General features: G+C 40.0%; 1 protein-coding gene across 6 annotated transcripts in view; it reads left to right on the top strand.

Annotated features, from left to right (window-relative positions):
- TP73 (tumor protein p73) overlaps positions 1–19305 on the top strand; it is a 1605115-nt gene that overhangs the window by 1363936 nt on the left and 221874 nt on the right. For 4 of the 6 annotated variants that reach the window (XM_044062957.1, XM_044062958.1, XM_044062961.1 and 1 more), the window contains one exon: positions 4854–4913. The exons of the other annotated variants lie outside the window; for them this stretch is intronic. In XM_044062957.1, coding sequence (XP_043918892.1) covers positions 4854–4913 — 60 coding nt within the window. The remainder of the gene's footprint in view (positions 1–4853; positions 4914–19305) is intronic. 6 annotated transcript variants of the gene reach the window in all.

Raw genomic sequence — 19305 nt, 5'->3', positions numbered from 1 at the left:
TGGCCATGGAGCCAGTCCTTCTCAGTCCTGCACATTTTAGTGTTGGAGAACCATGCAATACTGTGTAAGTTTGCTTCATGAGTATAAAGAATGAATCATGACATGTATATGTCACATGTCACAGTTAAGTTTATGAACCATGCCCATTGTTTGCACATTCAGACCAATAATGTATTATGCAGTCTGTGTACTTAAATTATTTCTAGATGCAATACTTTCCATAATGTGAAAAAACATATAAATTAGACAGTGTATTCAGTAAATGAATGGCTACTAAATATACATTTAATTTTGATTTACTCAATCATTTTTAAAGTAAAATATACTTGCATTTTGCATATAATTTGTTATATTGTATTAATATGTACAGCTTGCACAATATAAGTCTGTTTAAATATCACAGTTCGTATTACTGAAAAAGTGTCCTTTGGAAATTGCATGCACAAAACATGCGATACACACAAAGTGTACTCATTATGTTGCTCAGCTGGGACCCTTATACTCCCTTAAACAAATGTTTTGCACATTAAAGTATCAAAATTACTTTACATATTTTTTTTCTTCAAACGTTATCACCAAATTGTCTCTGTTTACACAAAACATTAATGGATGGTCTTTTAGCCATCTTCATATAGCAGGTGCTTTATTGTATTCCTTATTTGTTACTGTATGCGCCAGAAAAACATTTTTTTCACCCTAATTTATCATTTATACTTTCTTTTGCTGTCTTTCCTCCTACACATTTTATACCAGGTGTTGCAGAAATTCTCATACAGAAATGGTTAATAACCATTGTCAGTATGTTGTGCTCGACTCCTTGCTATGCATGCAGGATATAGTATTCACATAGTAAAAGGTTCCAAGATTTCTATCATTCTTGAACTTTACAGAAAGGTATACTCTAGCAGGGTGCTCATACATGGTTGCACTTCATGTACTAGATTAGACCAGATTGGAGTGTCCTCTTCCTCTCGTTTTATTATCCTCCAAACACAGCACTGCTCTAATACAAACTCCTGAGAATAAACTTGTCAGAAATAATCACCTCACTGATCAGAGAGATTATCATTGTACTACCATTGCCAAATTCACATAACTCTGAGAGCATGCTAGGGCAAGTCTCCTGCTTAATTCCCTTTCCTACAAACTTCTCAGTGATAGTTATTGACCATCATTAAAATATAGCCTGTTCCAAAGGCATCAGATCTGTTCTCAGAGGGAACAATGATCAACTCCAAAATTGTTAGGCACCCCCCTCTAGAAATTACAGATTATAGAAAGAGTTTGACAAAAAACAAAGCTTTATTAATTAACAAGAAAGGTAATAAACTTTTACAAAGCTATAAAAATCTTAATTGGGAGAATAATACTTTGCAATATTTAGGAATTATCTTTAAATCCACCTGGAAGGAAACAAGTCATACTGAATTATACTAATCTACTAAACGTAATCACTAATTTAATTAACAATTGGAACAAAATGTTCTTTTCTATGGAGGTTAGACTAACTCTGATCAAAATGGTCATCTTGCCAAATATTTTGTTCTATATACAATCATTAATCTTACCTCTACCTAAAAAATTCTTTAAACAAATAAATGCCTTATTACTTAAATTCTTTTGGTTTCCTCAAAGGCCAAGGATAGCCTTTAGTTGGCATATTAGAGTGTGGAACAGTAATAGGATTGGATTTCCGGATGTTGAATTGTATTCAAAAGCAGTTATTGTTAACATAGTCCTCCATTGGCTTACCCCAAACTATGTTTCAAGCTGGAAACAAGTGCATGAAGCTTACATAATTTCTAGTAATATGATTGAAACACAAATAAATCTTTCCACTAAATATTAGTAAAATATATTGGATACTTCGTGACTTCTGTATATATGGTAAAAAAAATTGCCCACATCTCTTATGGTATAAATCAAATATTTTATGCTTTCAAAAATACAATGGAAAGCAATTATAGTGTTAAACAACTACTTTTTCTTATATTTCCCATCACCTACACCTCTGATTGTTTAGGATCTTTTAATGTTAATAAGAAGTTAAACTTTAAAGACAATAATTTAAAATTCTGGTATCAATTTATAAATAAAAATAAAATGCAAACAATAAACTTTCTTTTAACTAGGTTTAACATTAAACAAGACAATTGGTTATCCTTGCAATCTTTAAGGCAATTTATTGAATGTAGATTGAGGCTTACAATAAATTCAGATTCAGACTCCATACCATCACTGCTGCAACTTTTTATGTGTTGTAACTCAATGAACATTTCACAAAAATTACATATTTCTCCTATATACAAAATTTTAAGGGTAGAATGTTTGACCTTTGACTCAACTTAAAGGAGTTATTCTACAAAAATCAATAAAGATTCCCTCCCTATCTTCTGATAATAGGAAACAACTATTAAAATATAAATAACACCACATCTTTATATTGGAAATTATTCACCTGGAAATTTCTTCATAGAAGTTTTTTCACACCACACAAAATTGCCATCATTATTACTAAATGTATGGAAATGAAATTTTGGCGGTATGGTGAAGCCTTAGAAGCTAATTGGGTTCAAATATTCATTCGGTGTAGAAATATATTGCAATATTGGTATGATTTTAAATATTTTGTAAAGGCACTGTGGTCAGACAATTGTCATATTACTGATTCCCTACAATTATTTAATGTTCCTGTCCCAAGTGTAATTCCTAAACATAGATACCTCTTCTTTGGTCAGTTTTGGCCATTGCTAGGAAGATTATAACATTACATTTTTTGGTCAATTTTGGCCATTGCTAGCAAGATTATAACATTAAATTTGGAGAATAAACAGGAACTTTTATTCACTGATTTTTTTTAAGATTAGCAAAATATGTCTGTAAAAAAGAAATGCAAACCAACTCTATTAGAACATCTAATATAACACACAAAAAACTAGCCTGGAAAAAATTGCAAACTTTATTAGATAAATACATGTTTTGTAAATATGCTTATGCTGACACGTCATGGATATTTGTATATAGTTATGAGTAGTTGTTTATTTGTTCTTTATTTATGTTTGAATTTTTTGGTTGTTGATTTTTGATTGTAAGCTCAAAAAAAATTTGTTTAAAAAAAAAAGAGAGTTTGATAAAATTGCACTATCATATCAGAATAACATTCCAGAAGACATCGGGAAATGCAACAATGTGACTGCATTCAAACAAAACCTGAAGTCACACGTGGCTGAACTTAACAAAGGCTCTTGCTTCAGAGGCACTTGCTAACTCCCCAGATTCTCCAGCTAATCCACTCCTGTACCACTGATTTATGAAATGTTCATCTGTATTTGAGCCTATCTCATTTTTCTAGTATCACTGTGATAAATTATTACAAATATTTTTACACTATGTACTTAGACTATTCAATGACACCTGTTAGTTGCATAGTATATGGTACTGCCTGCCCTTTCTCAGTTATTAATTTCTTATAAAATTTTCAGTTTAATGCGTGCTGGAAAGCTGCTTAGCATGTACTCATTTTCTACCTTTTCTCTGCTTCCAGTGCCATTTTATGTTGTTATTAATGTCTCCTTTATTCGTAACAGAATAACTTTGTATTATAGTGCCCTTCTGTTTGCTGTTTTTTGTAACTTATTTACTTTGTTTTTTCCCTGATGGCCCAGGTGATGACTGAAAAGGGTCCTTGGACAAGATCACTTACTCAGTTAACGAACTTTAATAAATAAATAAAATGCATACACTGGCACTTCAGCATGTATAACCTGTAGTAAGTGTATCAGAAAGACTTGCAACTTTGAGCTTGCGAGATGGGTTTTCCAGTAACTTCATAATACCACTGGTAGCCATGCCTTATGCTTTGAATTCTGCCAATTAGCATATTGTTTACCATATAGACTCTTTAAGAAAGCTGCATTCACCTAACATAAACCTTGTTAGCTAAATACTACTGCTTCTATTACATCCTTAAATAACTACTGGTTGAAGCTCTAACCAGATGGACATAACTGGTCAAAGCTTCAGCAAGATGAAAAATAAACTAAAACAAGTATTTTTGCAGGGGACAAGTTTTCCCTGCAATCCATACCACTTTACTTACATGCCAACTATATGATTTTAAAACCACAGAGACAAGAGACAAAGGAAATTTCAAAACAAGAGTGAGTGAGTGCCAGCATTGTAATAGAAGCATTCCGTAATAAAAAAAATGTATGTGGGGGGGGGGGGGGATGCAGTGGGCTGCAGCTTGTGCAGTTTTTGTCAGTGAGCTGCAGATTCATCTGTTTCATACTCAACCGTTCTTAGTAAATCTTTTCATGCTTGTGTGGCTTGCTGCTGCTGAGGATTAAAATATGTAAACCCAGCTCAAATACATTTCGTGAGATACGGTACTATGCTGTTCTTAGGTAAATAACATGGTATGTAATATGGTTACCAAGGCCACTGTGCATAACTAAACATGGCTTGCTATCTGGGCTTAGCTTATAGTTGAACAAAACTGTATGAATTTGTTTAAATGTGGGTACCAGTGATGATATAAATAACTAATCAAGACAAGATGTCTGATTTAAGGTTACAGTTTATTACAGAAAATGTAGCTTAATTGGGGTTCACTAATTTAACTTTCAGATGTGGGTAAGTTAGCATCATATTTGGCAACATCTGTTTAACCCCATTGCAGTAAATGTAGGGTGCACTTTCGTAAATGGGCATGATGACCTTTTCCTTTGTGCTTTGGCTGCATCATGGGTGTAGCTAGTTGTATAAGTGATTTATGACTGCACTTGCTCAAACAGATAGAATATAATGAAAAATGAGAAATTATTATAAAAATCATTATCTCTTTTTCACAGATGTAGATTCACATGTACTATCTTCACCTGATCAGACAAAGCTACTAAGCATAACAAAAGGTGAGAAAACTGATTGCAAAGTAAGGGAGAAAGAAAACCAGAACTTTTGGTGGTGGATGTGTGAATCAAGCTTCCATCTAAATTTATTTAGATTTGTCCATGTGGCTGCCCTGGGTTATAGTAAATTGATTTCCTGATGTGTGTTGGGTAACTGTGCAACAACAGCTTATTAGAATGCTTACAAAGCCACACCCTTTTTAATCAAACATTGATTATTGCTTGAAGTAAACTGGCTTATAATTTAGTCAACTACTATTTTCAACAAGTAAAGCAAATTTTGTTTCCATGATTAGTAGAATTAACAAGCAATAACTTACATAGTATTTTTTGCACTATATAAACTGCTGTATTTCGCCCAGTTTCTCTTCACACTTACCTCAGTGTTTGCAAGGATTATGATTTCTGTTAATTATAGTAATAATATTCTGCTTTCAGCTTTTCAAATTCCAAGATTTTGCCAGTAAATTCTAAGCTTGTGTTTCTTTTACTATTTTGCTATCTGACTTTTAGTATTTATGTAAATGCTCAAAATACTATAAAAGTCTCCTGTAGAGTAAAAGACACAAAGCAACATGAAAAATATGCATATTTAAAATATGAATAAAGCCATATACATTGAATTATTTGTCTGAATTAGTCTGTGAATGGATAACCAAAGTAACCCAGCATGGTAAATGATTTGGCATTGAACTGTTTGGTGAAAACACTGACTTTAAGCCACTGAAATGACTAATGCAGTATTCACAAAGTGATTGAAAAGGACATTATGATGCAATTGTCAGTGTGCTGGACTACAAATGTGGAGGCCCAGGTCAGAAGCTTCTCAGCTAGTACATACACAACACATAACCAAGCTAAATTACTTCCTATGTTCCCCAGAAAATTATAGCTCTAGCTTCAGTAAATACACTTCACTGAAAACTAATAATAAAATAAAATAAAAAATAACATATAATCATTTCTGGGATTGCAAACTTATTATGGATAAGGTTCTGTGTATACTCTGTGGCCCTTGGAGATATATTGTCTGATATTTTGTGATCCTTGTAGGATTAACCTTGGCAGATTGATCTGAGAACAGCCTGACCAGCAGTGGTCAATTTTTTTAAACTTCATAATAGTTCATTTAAAGAATCAAAGACCCTCATCAAGATCAGAAATACTGGGACTTGCCTTTGGAGTGGTGTTCATCATCCATTTCCTGAGAGCTGAGTCATTTCCTGTAGTCCAGATGAGGTCAGCTCAAAAGTACTGAGTTGGGCCTCTATGTGGGCTTACCACTTGCAAGGTGAAAGGTGATGGGACTGTGCTGTGGGCTCACCATCCTCAAGGTGAAGGGTGGTATTAGTTGCAATGCCAGCGAAATGGCAAACAAAAATGGAGCGCATTTGAAAAGACCAGGCTCTTATATCAGCTGGATCAATCTGTATACGTAACATTGGTTTTGGAACTATTATTCTTGGCTAGAAAGTGGTCTTCCCCCTCATCTGGAGTTGATCCTCTGAAAAGGCCATAAATGAGTGTGAAGATACCCACCAGGCCCTAGCTGTGTGTCTTGCAATTGGAGATTGTATTAGTAGATGAAATGGTTGCAGCAGTGTGACTGTGTTTGAGAAAAACAATGTTTCTTATGTTGCTGCATAAGCATCTAACAGCTGTTTAGAGTATCTGGCATTCTTGCAGACCATGGGTGAAGTGCTTCAGTGAGAAACACTCACTAACATTGTAGCGTGTAAGTAGACCTCAATATTCACATGAGGTATGACAGAATTACCTTTAGGAATGGCCTGTGTAAGCTGAAACTTAGGGGGGAAGTGTTACTGTATTTTTGTTTTAATCACAGACTATCCATAAAGAATGATGTCTTTGAAGAAAGGGATACATATAATTGCATTTTGTACAAGAAATATTTTGGCTCAGACATCTTTGCTTGACTTTGTAGTCATGTCATCAACCCTGAGATCATATGTTCTGGACATTTGAGTCAAGATGGTTGCAGAGCTGATGGATAATCACCACTTGGCAGTGAGCTGGGTCTACTGCTTGTGATGATGGCTCTACAGATCTAGGAATCTCAAACATGTAGTGAGGATGCCCTGGCAATATGTAGCAGATATTTCTAAGTGGGTGAGTTTAACTCCCACCTCTGGAAAACTTTCTCCTATAGGTGGAGGGAAAGACTGGGAGCATACAATCCGAATGGAAATTACAAACATAGGAGTGTCATGCCGTAGAGTCACATAAAGATGCATTCTGTGCAGTGCTAGCAGGCAAATCTCCAGATTTGGTCAGTAGGTATGAACAGGCCTAAAAAGCAGCAGTTCTCTCATAGTCACTTAAATGAAAGCTCAAGTGTTGGAAGTTTTCTGAAGAATATCGAGAATGACTTTTGGACAGCCTCAGAGATGTTCTGGAAAATTATGCAGTGATTTATGAAAGGTTGTTAGAAGTCTTCCCAGGTTTTTCATCAAAAGGCTGCAGGAACACTGACCTTGAATAGGAATATTGTTGGGTATAGAAAGAAAACCTTTGAGGAATTCTTGGATGCCAGTAACATGCTTTTCTTTGATGAAGCAGTGCAGAAGCAACTAGTAGGACTGGGGCAGTTACTGTAGATGAGATGACTGCAGTGACTAAGCAGTTCCATAGAGGCAAGACCACTCAAACAGATGAGGTCTGGCTGGAAATGTTTTAGGTGCTGTATTTTGCTGGCAGCGTCATGGTTAATGCACCTATTCAGTGTTGCATGGAAGTAAATATCTGCACAAGTAAAACTAAGTGGTGGTCCTCATTTTCATAGAGGAGGATAGGAGAGTGTGCGTCTTCCAGAAGATGTCACTAATACAGCAGGCTGATGCCTCTACCCACCCCCTGGATGGTCGAGAAGGCATCAGCTGCCTGCTCCCATCCCCCCATGCCCATACTACTCACTGAACATGGGTCATGTGGAGAGTACTCAGAGCTTCATCCCTGTATGTCACATGGACAGGAAAGACAGAGTGTCATTTTTAAATTGAGAGCATATGTCAAATTTGTATTAGGCCATTGACTTTATTTAAATGCAGAAAACTGCATAATGTACTATTTTTATGTCACATATTCTAGCAAACATCCTTCATTTACAAATCTACCCATTTTATGTATAACAGGTAGTGTAAATCATTTAATTCATTTCCTTTGGGCAATGAATTTCATACTTTACAGCTGTATTACACCATTTGTGGCATTGCCATAACTAACAAACAGTATAATTTGATGTATTTGTAATGCCTGTAAGAGAATGACAACAGTACCTTGTAAATGACAGAAACTCATCAATGCACAATTTAACAAACCACATTAAGAAAATCAACAAATATTCAGAATGTTGTAGTATTAAAAAAGCAGTCCAAAAGCCAAAGAACATTGTCGCCAAATGAAACGATGGGGATATTGTGATTAATATTAGACTCACTGCAGGAGAAATAATGCAAGATCATTTAATGTAGGATTCAAAGCATTCCTTTTGAATGTCTGAAAATAAAAAAAAGCTGTGCTATAACTATACAAAGTATGCTGCATATTAATTTAGATTAATGCACCTTTAGACTCTATATGTTCCATACATATAGAACATCTTATGTTTAACAGCATCAACCACATATTCAAGTACATCATGTAACATATGCAAAAGAACACAAAGTTTATCCAATGTTCCCCTATTCTGGCCAAGAAAGAATGAATTTAAACAGGTTGATATTTTCATTTCCAGTTTCATCCTTTAATACCAGTATGTCCCACCTGTCAGGATGCTATCCAAATCAAAGCACATTTGCTGTCACAACACATAAAGTCCGCACATTTTTATTTGTTTTTTCTGTGCTACTAGGCAATGTCTGTGTGTCTGGCAGGCAGTATACATTTCCAGTATCCCAAGAACCTCTTTGCTTCTCATTTGTAGTGCTATCTGTACTCAGCTAACTTAAAATAAACTCCCTTACTGCAGCTGATTATATTGCTGAGAAGTGTTACAGAGAAACCATCGTTTTTTTTTTCTTACCTGTAGAAACCCCATGGAACTAATGCCTGTTTTAAAGTCTATAGACTGTGAAAGTACGTTTTTCACTAATTTTATTCAATTGCTCGTTCACTCTGACAATCACCATGCTTCTTAGCCTCTGCTCAAAACTAAAATATTCTGTTACATTGGTAGTTTTCAGTATGGGACAAACCTTGTACTGGTAGACCAATTACATCAGAGATTGGCAAATGTCCTTTACAAATCCAGACTGCTCAGGCAAAAATATCACAAGAAATGTGCTTTTATTCCCCTCCTTCAAGCCCTTAGAAAAACAGAGATACAGTGAAACCAGCAATTTAATGGGATGGGCTTTTATTTCACATTTCTTTTAACACTTATCACATATTCAGTGAGCTGTTTGACTATCTGTCAGCAACTGGATTGGATTTTTACTTTGATCTGATGTGTTTGAGCAAAAACATCTTAATAAATTTGAAATTAAAGTTGAAGTTTGTGAAACATAGTCCTTGTTCCTTCACCCCACATTATAGACCAAGGTTCAATTCCATCAGTGTCATACTGGGTAACTAGTCAGGCAATGCTACCAAGTCACTCCTGAAAAGATCTGTGTGGGTTTCAGGAGTTCACCTGGTTCAAAAACTGTATCTGTTCAAATTCTTTGGTCTACAGTCTGATCATTTGAGACAAGCAGTCGTCTCTCAGCTGCTCTAATTTCTGTTCTCGGACTGATTTGCTGTAAATAACTTTACACAGTGGTGAGGCACTAAGTTACTGAATTAAGACCAAGGACTTACCACTGGCTGAATGGATTCTAGTACTTAACAGATCAGCTGCCTTTTAGACGACTTGCAATTTTTCAGAAATAGTACTATTTATTTTATTTCAATGTTGTTAGCAGGCATGTCCAACTAAGTTCAACAGAGCCACTTTTTAGGGGAGTCCCAGCGAAAAAAATATCCATAATGTTGAGTTTCTAATGTTTTAACATAAAATGAAAATGACTTTTCAAAAACTCAGAACAATAGTAGCTCAATGTACATATTCAAAAGTGAACACAAAGACACTTGGTAAGCAAATATACATTTATGCAGGCTTATATCAGACCAAGTAATGTAGGTTTAAAGTTGATAAAGGTTTAATCAGTTTATTTAGTTGGTTAACAAGAGGTCAGTGGTTATGATATGTACTAATCCAACAAGTTAATAAGATACTTCTTGTTAGTCTAATTCTTAAATGCTGTGCTAAATTTCACAAAAGCAAAGTTACATGTATATGGAAATGAACAACTGTAAAGTTATGCTTGATCAGAAAAACTAGCAAACGAGTTTGCAGTTATGGTTCCATGCCATGCCTGACAAAAAGAAGTTATGTACTCACTATAACGTTCCATCTGAGTTGGTGCTCTTCATTTGTCTTCAACCTGTGGGTTCCCAGATCCGGCATGGATCCGACTCGGCCGCATATCCAGCATCTAATCCGAGCTCCAAGCTCCTCCCCTACCCATAATGTCCCTATCTCCTTCCTTCCTTCAGATTGAATTTGCTGCCTAACTTAGTAACCCAACCTAACCCAACAAAACCTTGTCCCATGCCAAAATCTCCATAAGCAAGGAGAACAAGATGCACCCCGGTGGTGACCATATCCTCTACCAGCCAGACCATCACACAGTCTATGCAAGGCAAGGGGAAGGAGGGAGGGATGGCTGAAGACAAATGAAGATCAATAACTCAGATGGAATTTTATGGTGAGTTCATAACTTCTTTATCTGAAGTTGTTGTCCTCATTTGGTCTTCAACCTGTGGGACAGAGTCCCCAGCTACTAAACACCTGGGAGGCCCTCATGGAATGATATTCCAAAGCATGGCAGAGCCAAAGGATGCCCTGTTCCTGGATAGAATGTCCCGCTTATAATGCAAGGTGAAGGTATGTGAAGAAGCCCAAGTGGCCGCAGAGCAAGTATCGTCCATAGATACTCTGGACCAAAAGGCCACTGAGGTAGCCATAGATCTATTGGAATGCACCTTCACATGAACTGTTAGTGATAACCCATTAGCCATATATGCCAGGGTAATACACTGGGAAATCCAACGGCAATAGTGACCTTCGGCACTGGTTTTCCTAAGAAAGGCTTAGAATAGGAAATAAAGAGTTGGTCAGACTTACGAAAGGATTTGGTCCTGTGCAGGTAAAAACGTAAATGTCTATGCACATCTAACAAGTGCAATTTGTACACTCCCTTATTTTGAAAATTTGGGAAGAAAACCAGGAGATTAATCACCTGATTAATATTTGACTCTGAAGCTATTTTAGGAAGAAAGGGTGGATTAGTGCGCAAGGACACCCTCTCCTTATGAAATATCAAATAAGGAGGTTTAATCGACAATGCTTGAAGCTCTGAAATCCTTCTGGCAGATATAATAGCGACCAGGAAAGCCATCTTCCAGGACAGAAACTGTAAGTCTACTGAGGCTGCAAGCTCAAGGGGGGGGGGGGGGGGTCAAGACCAGAGCTTGCAGAACTAATGTAAGATCTCAAGGAAGCGTAGGGTCCTTAACCAGGGGCTGAAGTAAAAAGGTGCCTTTCAAAAAGGCTTTACAAAGCTTAAAAGAGGCTAGAGAAGCTATGTTGTTGCCTACATGAAAGTTAGATATAGCTGCCAGTTGGTCCTTGACCATAGACGAACTGGCACCTTGCTGAAAGATACTTGCTACAAATTATAAAACCACTGGAACTGGGGCAATGAAGGGGTCTAAGTCACACTGTGAAACCCAGATAGAAAAATGCTTCCACTTGCTGGAATAAATCTTCCTGGTAGAAGACTTCTGAGCCTCAACCAGAATCTTTTTGACTAGTGACGTTAACCCAGGGGTCCTGATTATCAAGCAGTGAGCTTCATACTGTCCAGATCTGGATGGGGAATCCCTGAAGGATGAGAGATGAGATCCGGAATCGGATCTAACATCCATGGTTGACCCACAAGATGAACCACAGAGAGGGGAACCAGACTTAGCAAGGCCAGAATGGGCCACATTTCTCACATAGTGCAATATATACTATCCCTTTAGTATCACAATTGTAGTAAGACTTCACTACAATATGTTTGTCTGTGCTACTAATGTATATATGTATACTGTCAGAAGTAAAAGGACATTGCTGACAAAAGCCACGTTTAAAAGTTCCTACTTAGGAAAAGAATCTATGAGCATGTCTGTGATATAAAAAAAGATGCTGTCTTTGCTTTAATTGTGGCTGTTGGAGTGGAATTTTACATATTTCAATAAACTTCACTGTGTTATAGTGGCAACAGCTCATCCAAGTGTTCTTCTTGGTCATTTTATGAACACTTTTATCCTTCCATTTCTGGTTCTGGAGGCCAGAATGGAGCAATGAGGATGACTAAGCTCCTCCGCCTGTGAGCTTTCTGAAGAAATGTTGGTATTAGGGACAGAGGAGGATAAGCATACAGAAGACCGGGGGGGCCAAGCATGATTCAGAGCATCTCTGTGGACTTTCCCCAGTGGGGGTTCAGAGCAAAAAACTCACTGCACTTCACATTGGAAGAAAGGTGAAGAGATCGCAGCAAGGCTGACCCCACTTAAGAAAGATCTGTTCTGCTACTGAAGGAGCCTGTCTGCTAGAATGTTGGACTTCCCCAGAATGTGCATTGCCACCAGAAAACGGCCGGTGGAGATCGTCCACTCCCACACTCTCATGGCTTCGCGACACGGGGGATAAGACCTGGTTCCCCAATCTTTGTTGATGTACCAGACCATAGACATATTGTCCATCTGGATAGCAATCACCCCTAGGGGAAGATGGGCATGGACAACCTGCAACACTAAAAGCACCGCCCTCATCTCCAGGATGTTGATATACAATTGAGTCTCATAGGGGACCATGTGCCTTGGCCCGTCCTTCCCAAACAGTGCCCTCCCACCCTAGTAGGGAAATGTCTGTGGTCACAGTGGCAGGGGGGGAAGGCGAAAGAAGGGATGACCCCAGAAGAGGTCCGGAGAATGAATCTACCACAGAAGAGAGTCCCTGCACACCCGAGCGACTCAAATAGGCTAAGACAATGGAAGATCTAACATGGACCATTGAACCACAAGGATCCATAGAAGTACCCCTATGTGAAACCAGGCCATAGGTAAAAGAGTGATCGTGGCCGCCATGGACACTAATGCCCTTAATCCTATTTCCACTGTCAATGACTGGGCCTGAAGAATACAGAAAACATGTAGCTTCAGGGACTGGATCCTCACTGAGGTTAGAAAGACCTTGGTTTAAATCGTATCCAACCGAGCCCCAATGAAATCTAACACTTGAACCAGAGTCAGTGATGATTTGCTGAGATTGATGGTTATGCCCAACTGTTGGGCTAAGTGAAGTAGGAAATCCCTCACTTGGAAGAGTCGATGCCTGGAAGGGGTAGCAAGGAGCCTATCGTCCTGATAGGGGAAGACCTGGAATCCCTGTAGTCTCAGGTGAGCCACTACCACTCCCATCACTTTGATAAACACCCTGGGGGCTGTAATGAGACCAAAGGGGAGTGCTCTGAACTGGTAATGACTGGCTCCCAGCTGGAAGCAGAGGAACCTCTGAGAGTGCCTGTCCATTTTGATGTGATAGTACGCATCCTGGAGGTCAATCGAGCACATCCAATCGCTCTCCTGCAGAAAGGGCAGGATAGATTGAAGAGTGACCATCTGGAATTTCATCTTGGCAACTGACAGGTTTAAGATGGAAAGATCCAGAATAGGTCTTAAGTCCCCCGTCTTCTTTGGCACCAAAAAGAACCTGGAATAAATGCCTAATCCAGTCTGGTCTGGGGGGAAGGGCTGTATGACTCGTTTTCTTAGCTGCTATGCAATTTCCAGTGCTGCTTCCTCCCTTTGCACAGGTGGAACGTCCGGGAGTTGTCTGTATGGGAAAGGTGACTGGTTGAAGGGAGATAAATAGCCTGTGGATATAATTTGCAACACCCAATGATTATCCGTGATTGACTCCCAGGTCATTGGTTGTAGTGAGAGACATCCCTCGACTGCCTCCAGAGATGAGCAGCCAGGCAACCCTTCAGGGTTGCTGCGTGGGCCTGTCCAAGAAAGGTTTTCAAGACCCTTGATTCCTTGGACCCCCTCTGCCCCAAGGGTGGCATATACCAAATCCCCCTTTGCCTCTGGGGGAAGGTGAGTCCTGAGTGTCCTGAGGGTAGCTCTGAGATTTCCAGAACCACATCTTCTTGGTCCCTCACTGATTCCTTGAAAAGATTCTTTGAGGGGCCAAAAAGTGGATCCCGACGGCAGACAGAGTCTTTCCATCTTTCTCACTCTGGACTAGAGTGTCACATACCAACTTTCCAAAAAGGGTGGAACCATCATACAGGGCATTAGTAAACACTGCCTTAAAGGGCTCTGATAAGGCACAAAGCCAGAGCAAGTAATGATGCCGGATGACAATGCCTGTACTGGCAGCTCTAGCACAGCCCTCGGTTGCATGGGAGAGGAGACGCATAGAGGTGCTCGCAATAGACGTGAGGCTGGCCATTCGAGAGGAGAAAACTTTCTTGTCCTCCGCTGACATGGACCCAGGGGTAGACTCAGCAACCTCTTCAACCAGATCACGCTGAAGCCTAATTAAGTGTGCCAAGTAATTCAACGCATGCACCAAAAATGTCGCTGAAGCATACACCAGCTTCCCAAAATGGTCCATTGTCCTGGACTCTCAGTCAGGTGGATGAATTGTAGAGCTCTCCTATGTGAGCTCCTTCTTAGTAACCATGGCCACCACCATGGCATCAAATGCGGATCCCTTGGTCCAGTATGTCCTATCTGTAGGGGCATTCAAGATCTTGTCTGGGTGTTTGGGGATTGGCTCCACTGTGTCCAGCTCCTTCCATGCCCGAGATGTTATAAGATCCACTAGTGGATCTGCGGGAGGGGACACCCAGGAATTAGACGGTCCTGCTCTAAATGTCTCCAAGAACACAGATTCGTCCGAGTTAGGTTTTTGAGCAGACCCCCCCCCCCCCGCCCATGTTGGCGGAGGATTTCCATTCCCCTTCCTCCAAATCAGTGTCTTCCATGAGGGACTCAGGTAGAGAGTCCAAGTGCCTCCTTTTACATGTACGCTCACAAGGCACCTCCTCAGTGGGGGTTTCTGGGGAGGACTTGCCAACATCTCACTGATCCCAAGCTGGAGCTCCCTGGGGCAAAGAGGTGGCAAGCTGTCTCTGAGGTGACAGGATGGACAAATCCACACCAGAAACAGAGGGAGCCAAGGTGGAATCTGAAGAAAAGATTGTCATGGGTGTCGAAGGGATTGAGAGGACCCTCTCCACCACATCGAAAGCCAATGGAGAATGGACCTCAAGAGAAGGGCCTACCAAAGGAGCCATAACCCTCTGACTCAAGGGGGAACCAGACCTGAATCTCCAAGTGCCGAGATCCCAAGAGGAAGGCTCTGCTCCAAAAGGCTCGGAGCCAAAACCATCCCCTCAGATCCGGCACTGATGCTATGGTTCCAAGAGCCGGATGGATCCAAACTCACCAGATCCCACCTACTCAAGGGTATGGCTGGCATCGAGGTACAAGACACTGTCGGCACCGACCCTTCGACTCCGAATGTCCTCGGATCCAAGGGCTCTGAAACCAGGAGTTAGATCGGGGAATGAGTAATTGGGATGAAAGCAGACTGCATGCTCCCCTGGTCCGGAGGAGAGGGGGCAGGCAAGACTCCCATTTGTGTCTGGATGTGGATAAATTTCTGCATCATCCTGTCCACTTCCTCTTTGGAGAGAATGCTGGTGGTCTGGATAAGGAGGCCACCGACACGTACCTAGAGGGATGGTGAGGATAGACCTGGGTCGGCGACCGGGTCCAAAGCTCCTCTATCTCCGGGGAAATGGACCTTAGCTGGAGGACCGGTGGAGGAAGAGTGATCAGGGGATTGCTTCTTATGCTTGTCCTTGGACTTGGCAGGCTTATCCCCATCCCTGGACCTCATGGCAGGAGGTTGAGTCCCAGAGGCCTAGGTGGAGAGGGAAGAGGAGGCCGGGGTTAAAGAGGCCTGGTCCCTGGTGGTAGGAGGGGGAAGAAGGCCTTGGAGGATTAATTTGTTTCTCCTGTCCATCAATGTGCGGGGATTGAACCCCATGTAGATGGAGCAGGAGGTGTCTAAATGAGCAACACCAAGACATTCCATGCACAGAGTGTGTCCATCAGCTGGGGAGAGCTTATGGCCACAATCCATACATTTTCAGAACCCTGGTTTAGGGGTCTCAGACATGGTAAGTAGCTCTGAGAGGCCCAACCACACATGTACACAGACGCGCGCACATACACACACACACACACACACACACACACACACACACACACACACACACACACACACACACACACACGCACACACACACACACACACACACACACACACACACACACACACACACACACACGCTCAAAAGATAGGGAAAAGAGGGGCATTTTCTTTTTTTAAAACCGGCGCTAACATGCGAAGAGGGGAGGTAGAATGGATAGAAAAAGGGAACTATAAGAAGGAAAAGACTGAGTAAATATGACACTTACCCTAATAGTACCTCAGAACAATGGATCACAATGCAGACATGAAGCATGGCAAACGAGATGTGAGGGAAGGAGACAGGGGCATTATAGGTAGGGCAGGAGCTTGGAGCTCAGATCAGATGCTGGATATGCGGCCGAGTCAGATCCATGCTGGATCTGGGAATCTACAGGTCGAAGACCAAATGAAGACAACAACTTCATATCAAAGCTTATAAACGACAAAAAAAATGTCTATGTATTTATTTGGTGTCACATTTGTACAGTGAGTAGCATTGTTGCCTCACAGCAGGAGGTTCTTTGGTTCAGTTCTCAGCTAAATGCCTTCTGCATGCAGTCTGCATGTCCACTTTATGTTTGTGTGGACTTTCTCTGGGTCCTCTGGTTTCCTCCCACATTCCAGAGACATGTGGTAGGCAGACTGCTGACATCTACATTGTCTGCAGGTGTGTGTGTGTGTGTGTGTGTGTGTGTGTGTGTGTGTGTGTGTGTGTGTGTGTGTGTGTGTGTGTGTGTGCATCTATGTGTAATACAGAATAAAGGCCTGGTAATTCCCCTCCCCCACCTTGTTTAGTAAACTCCATGGATGGCAATGGCTGCTCACTTGGTTGCTTAACAGTTAGCTGAAACTTTTCATTATGGATGGATGCATGCATGCATTTATTCTCAAACTTCTGGGCTAAAATACTCAACTAATCATTTATTTGAATACAAAATGAGAAATTCTTGGAAATATACTAGGACCACTGACTTCATTACAGTCTTGTACATAATTTGATTCTATTTCATTCTTACTGTCTTTTTTTAGATAATCTGGTTTAGGAAGGCTATTTGCCCCAGACTTTAAATAAAACATCAGTTTATGCAGAATGTTGCAATTTTAAGGACTATGCTTTGTTTCCTAGCAATACTACTATCCTCCTAATGGACTTTTCTGCTTTCTAAAAGACCTGCATTGTTGATGTTTATCAGCAGAAGGTTGGATGATTAAGGACACTAGTTTGTCATGTCCCATAACATCCTCATAATGTCTCCTAAGATGCTTCTAGCACATGATTAATATAGGAGATGTACAAATAGTTGAAATGCAGAAGACCTTCCCTGCCCTTCCAGAGTCCGTTATGCTGTTGATTTTCTGCAGCAGGAACTTAAGTCAGACATTCTAATCTGTCACCACCACAACAAACGTAAATAACAGGTGAAGTTGTACAGGTCAAAACTGATATCTTAGTCTTCTAAGAACTATCTTATTAAAGCACCTGTAAACCATATGGGGTTATGTTACTGTACCACATCAAACCACATTTTGATTTTAGTTTCCAATATAGTATGCAAACAAAGTTTATCACCACCCTCCCATGGTCTCCCACATGCCTATGTTTTGTATACTGCTGAGTGGGCCACATAAACCCACACTTAAGAATACTCAGAGCGAGTACTATCACCCATAAATCCATTTCTGGAAAGTTACAACCATTAATCTGCACCAGTAGTAAAACAAATAGTTTCCACAAGAAATAATCTAGACTAACTTGCCGTTGTTACCAGATATGGCATGAGCAAGAACCACAGGAAAACGTTTTTACAACCAGAGCATGTTTCCTGCTGTGGAACACCCATGATTGCAATGGAAGTGTATGTAAATGACAAAACTTTCTTATGTTACAATATTACTAACAGTGGTGCAGTATCATTCTAAATTCCACAAAGCTAAAAGCTGTTTTTGTTCTTACTCATCTAAAAGGGGACACAATTTTGCAAGAGTTAGTCTGCATAGCTGTGCATTTAGGCATGGGATATAGATTTCATACCTTCTGCTGGTGATATATAGGTGTCCATTGTGTGATTAAGTTGCCTTTCAATGAAGTATGATCAGATGCGCCCATTCAGACAGGTTGCTTCCCATTGTTGAGTTTTACAGCTTGCCCCAAAGATTTGCAGCCTTGGAGTTAGTTGTAGTAAGAAAATATCAATACTCAAAACCCTCTGCATGGGGATTTACTCTTCCACTGTATAAGAATCTTTTTGGCTGGTGTTCATCTAACTAGGCTTAGCTTATCATGGTTCATTGAAAAGTCATTTGACTGGATGGACTATGTCCATAATATATATATGAGACTATTAAATCTCATAATGAAACAAACATTTTAAATTTCCTGTACAGGTCTTGATAATGACTTACTCTGAAGGTATTGCATGCATGTACATCATGCTTTGGTATGCTTACTCTGAGGGACTTTCTTCCATTTTGTATATGTGCCACTCTTCCATATCTGACTTGGCATGGCTGCATAGACAACAGAATTTTTGTAATCCATACATTAATCAGTAATGTTCAACTAACTGCTTCCTTGATTCAGTTTTTACCACAGTACCTGCTCTATGGGTTGGGGTTGGTATAACACTTAAGGTGTTTACCTTACAAAGACAAGGTAAAGGGTTTGACTCTTACCTTTGGAAGAGAAATTGGCTAGGCTTAAGATAACCCACAAAGGTAGCTGGCCTAGTATTTATCTATGACCACAGATAGCTATGAACATGAACTGTGAATTACATCAATTCATCAGATCTGTAGGCAGCATGATATGTTTCGCCTGCCATTTATTTTCTGAAGACACACTGACATAGTGTCTTAGTATCTTAAGACACACACACACACACACACACACACACACACACACACACACACACACACACACACACACACATATACAGCAGTAAATGCCAGCAGCACTAGGGTCTGCTCCCCATGACAACCTGCACCCCTTCATTTAAAAAATTCACTCTCCAG

The sequence above is a fragment of the Protopterus annectens genome, chromosome 2.part1 (assembly GCF_019279795.1).
Source record: "Protopterus annectens isolate FY-2018-M chromosome 2.part1, PAN1.0, whole genome shotgun sequence".
NCBI classification, from domain to species: Eukaryota; Metazoa; Chordata; order Ceratodontiformes; family Protopteridae; genus Protopterus; species Protopterus annectens.
This window is presented reverse-complemented; position numbering and strand designations above follow the sequence as displayed.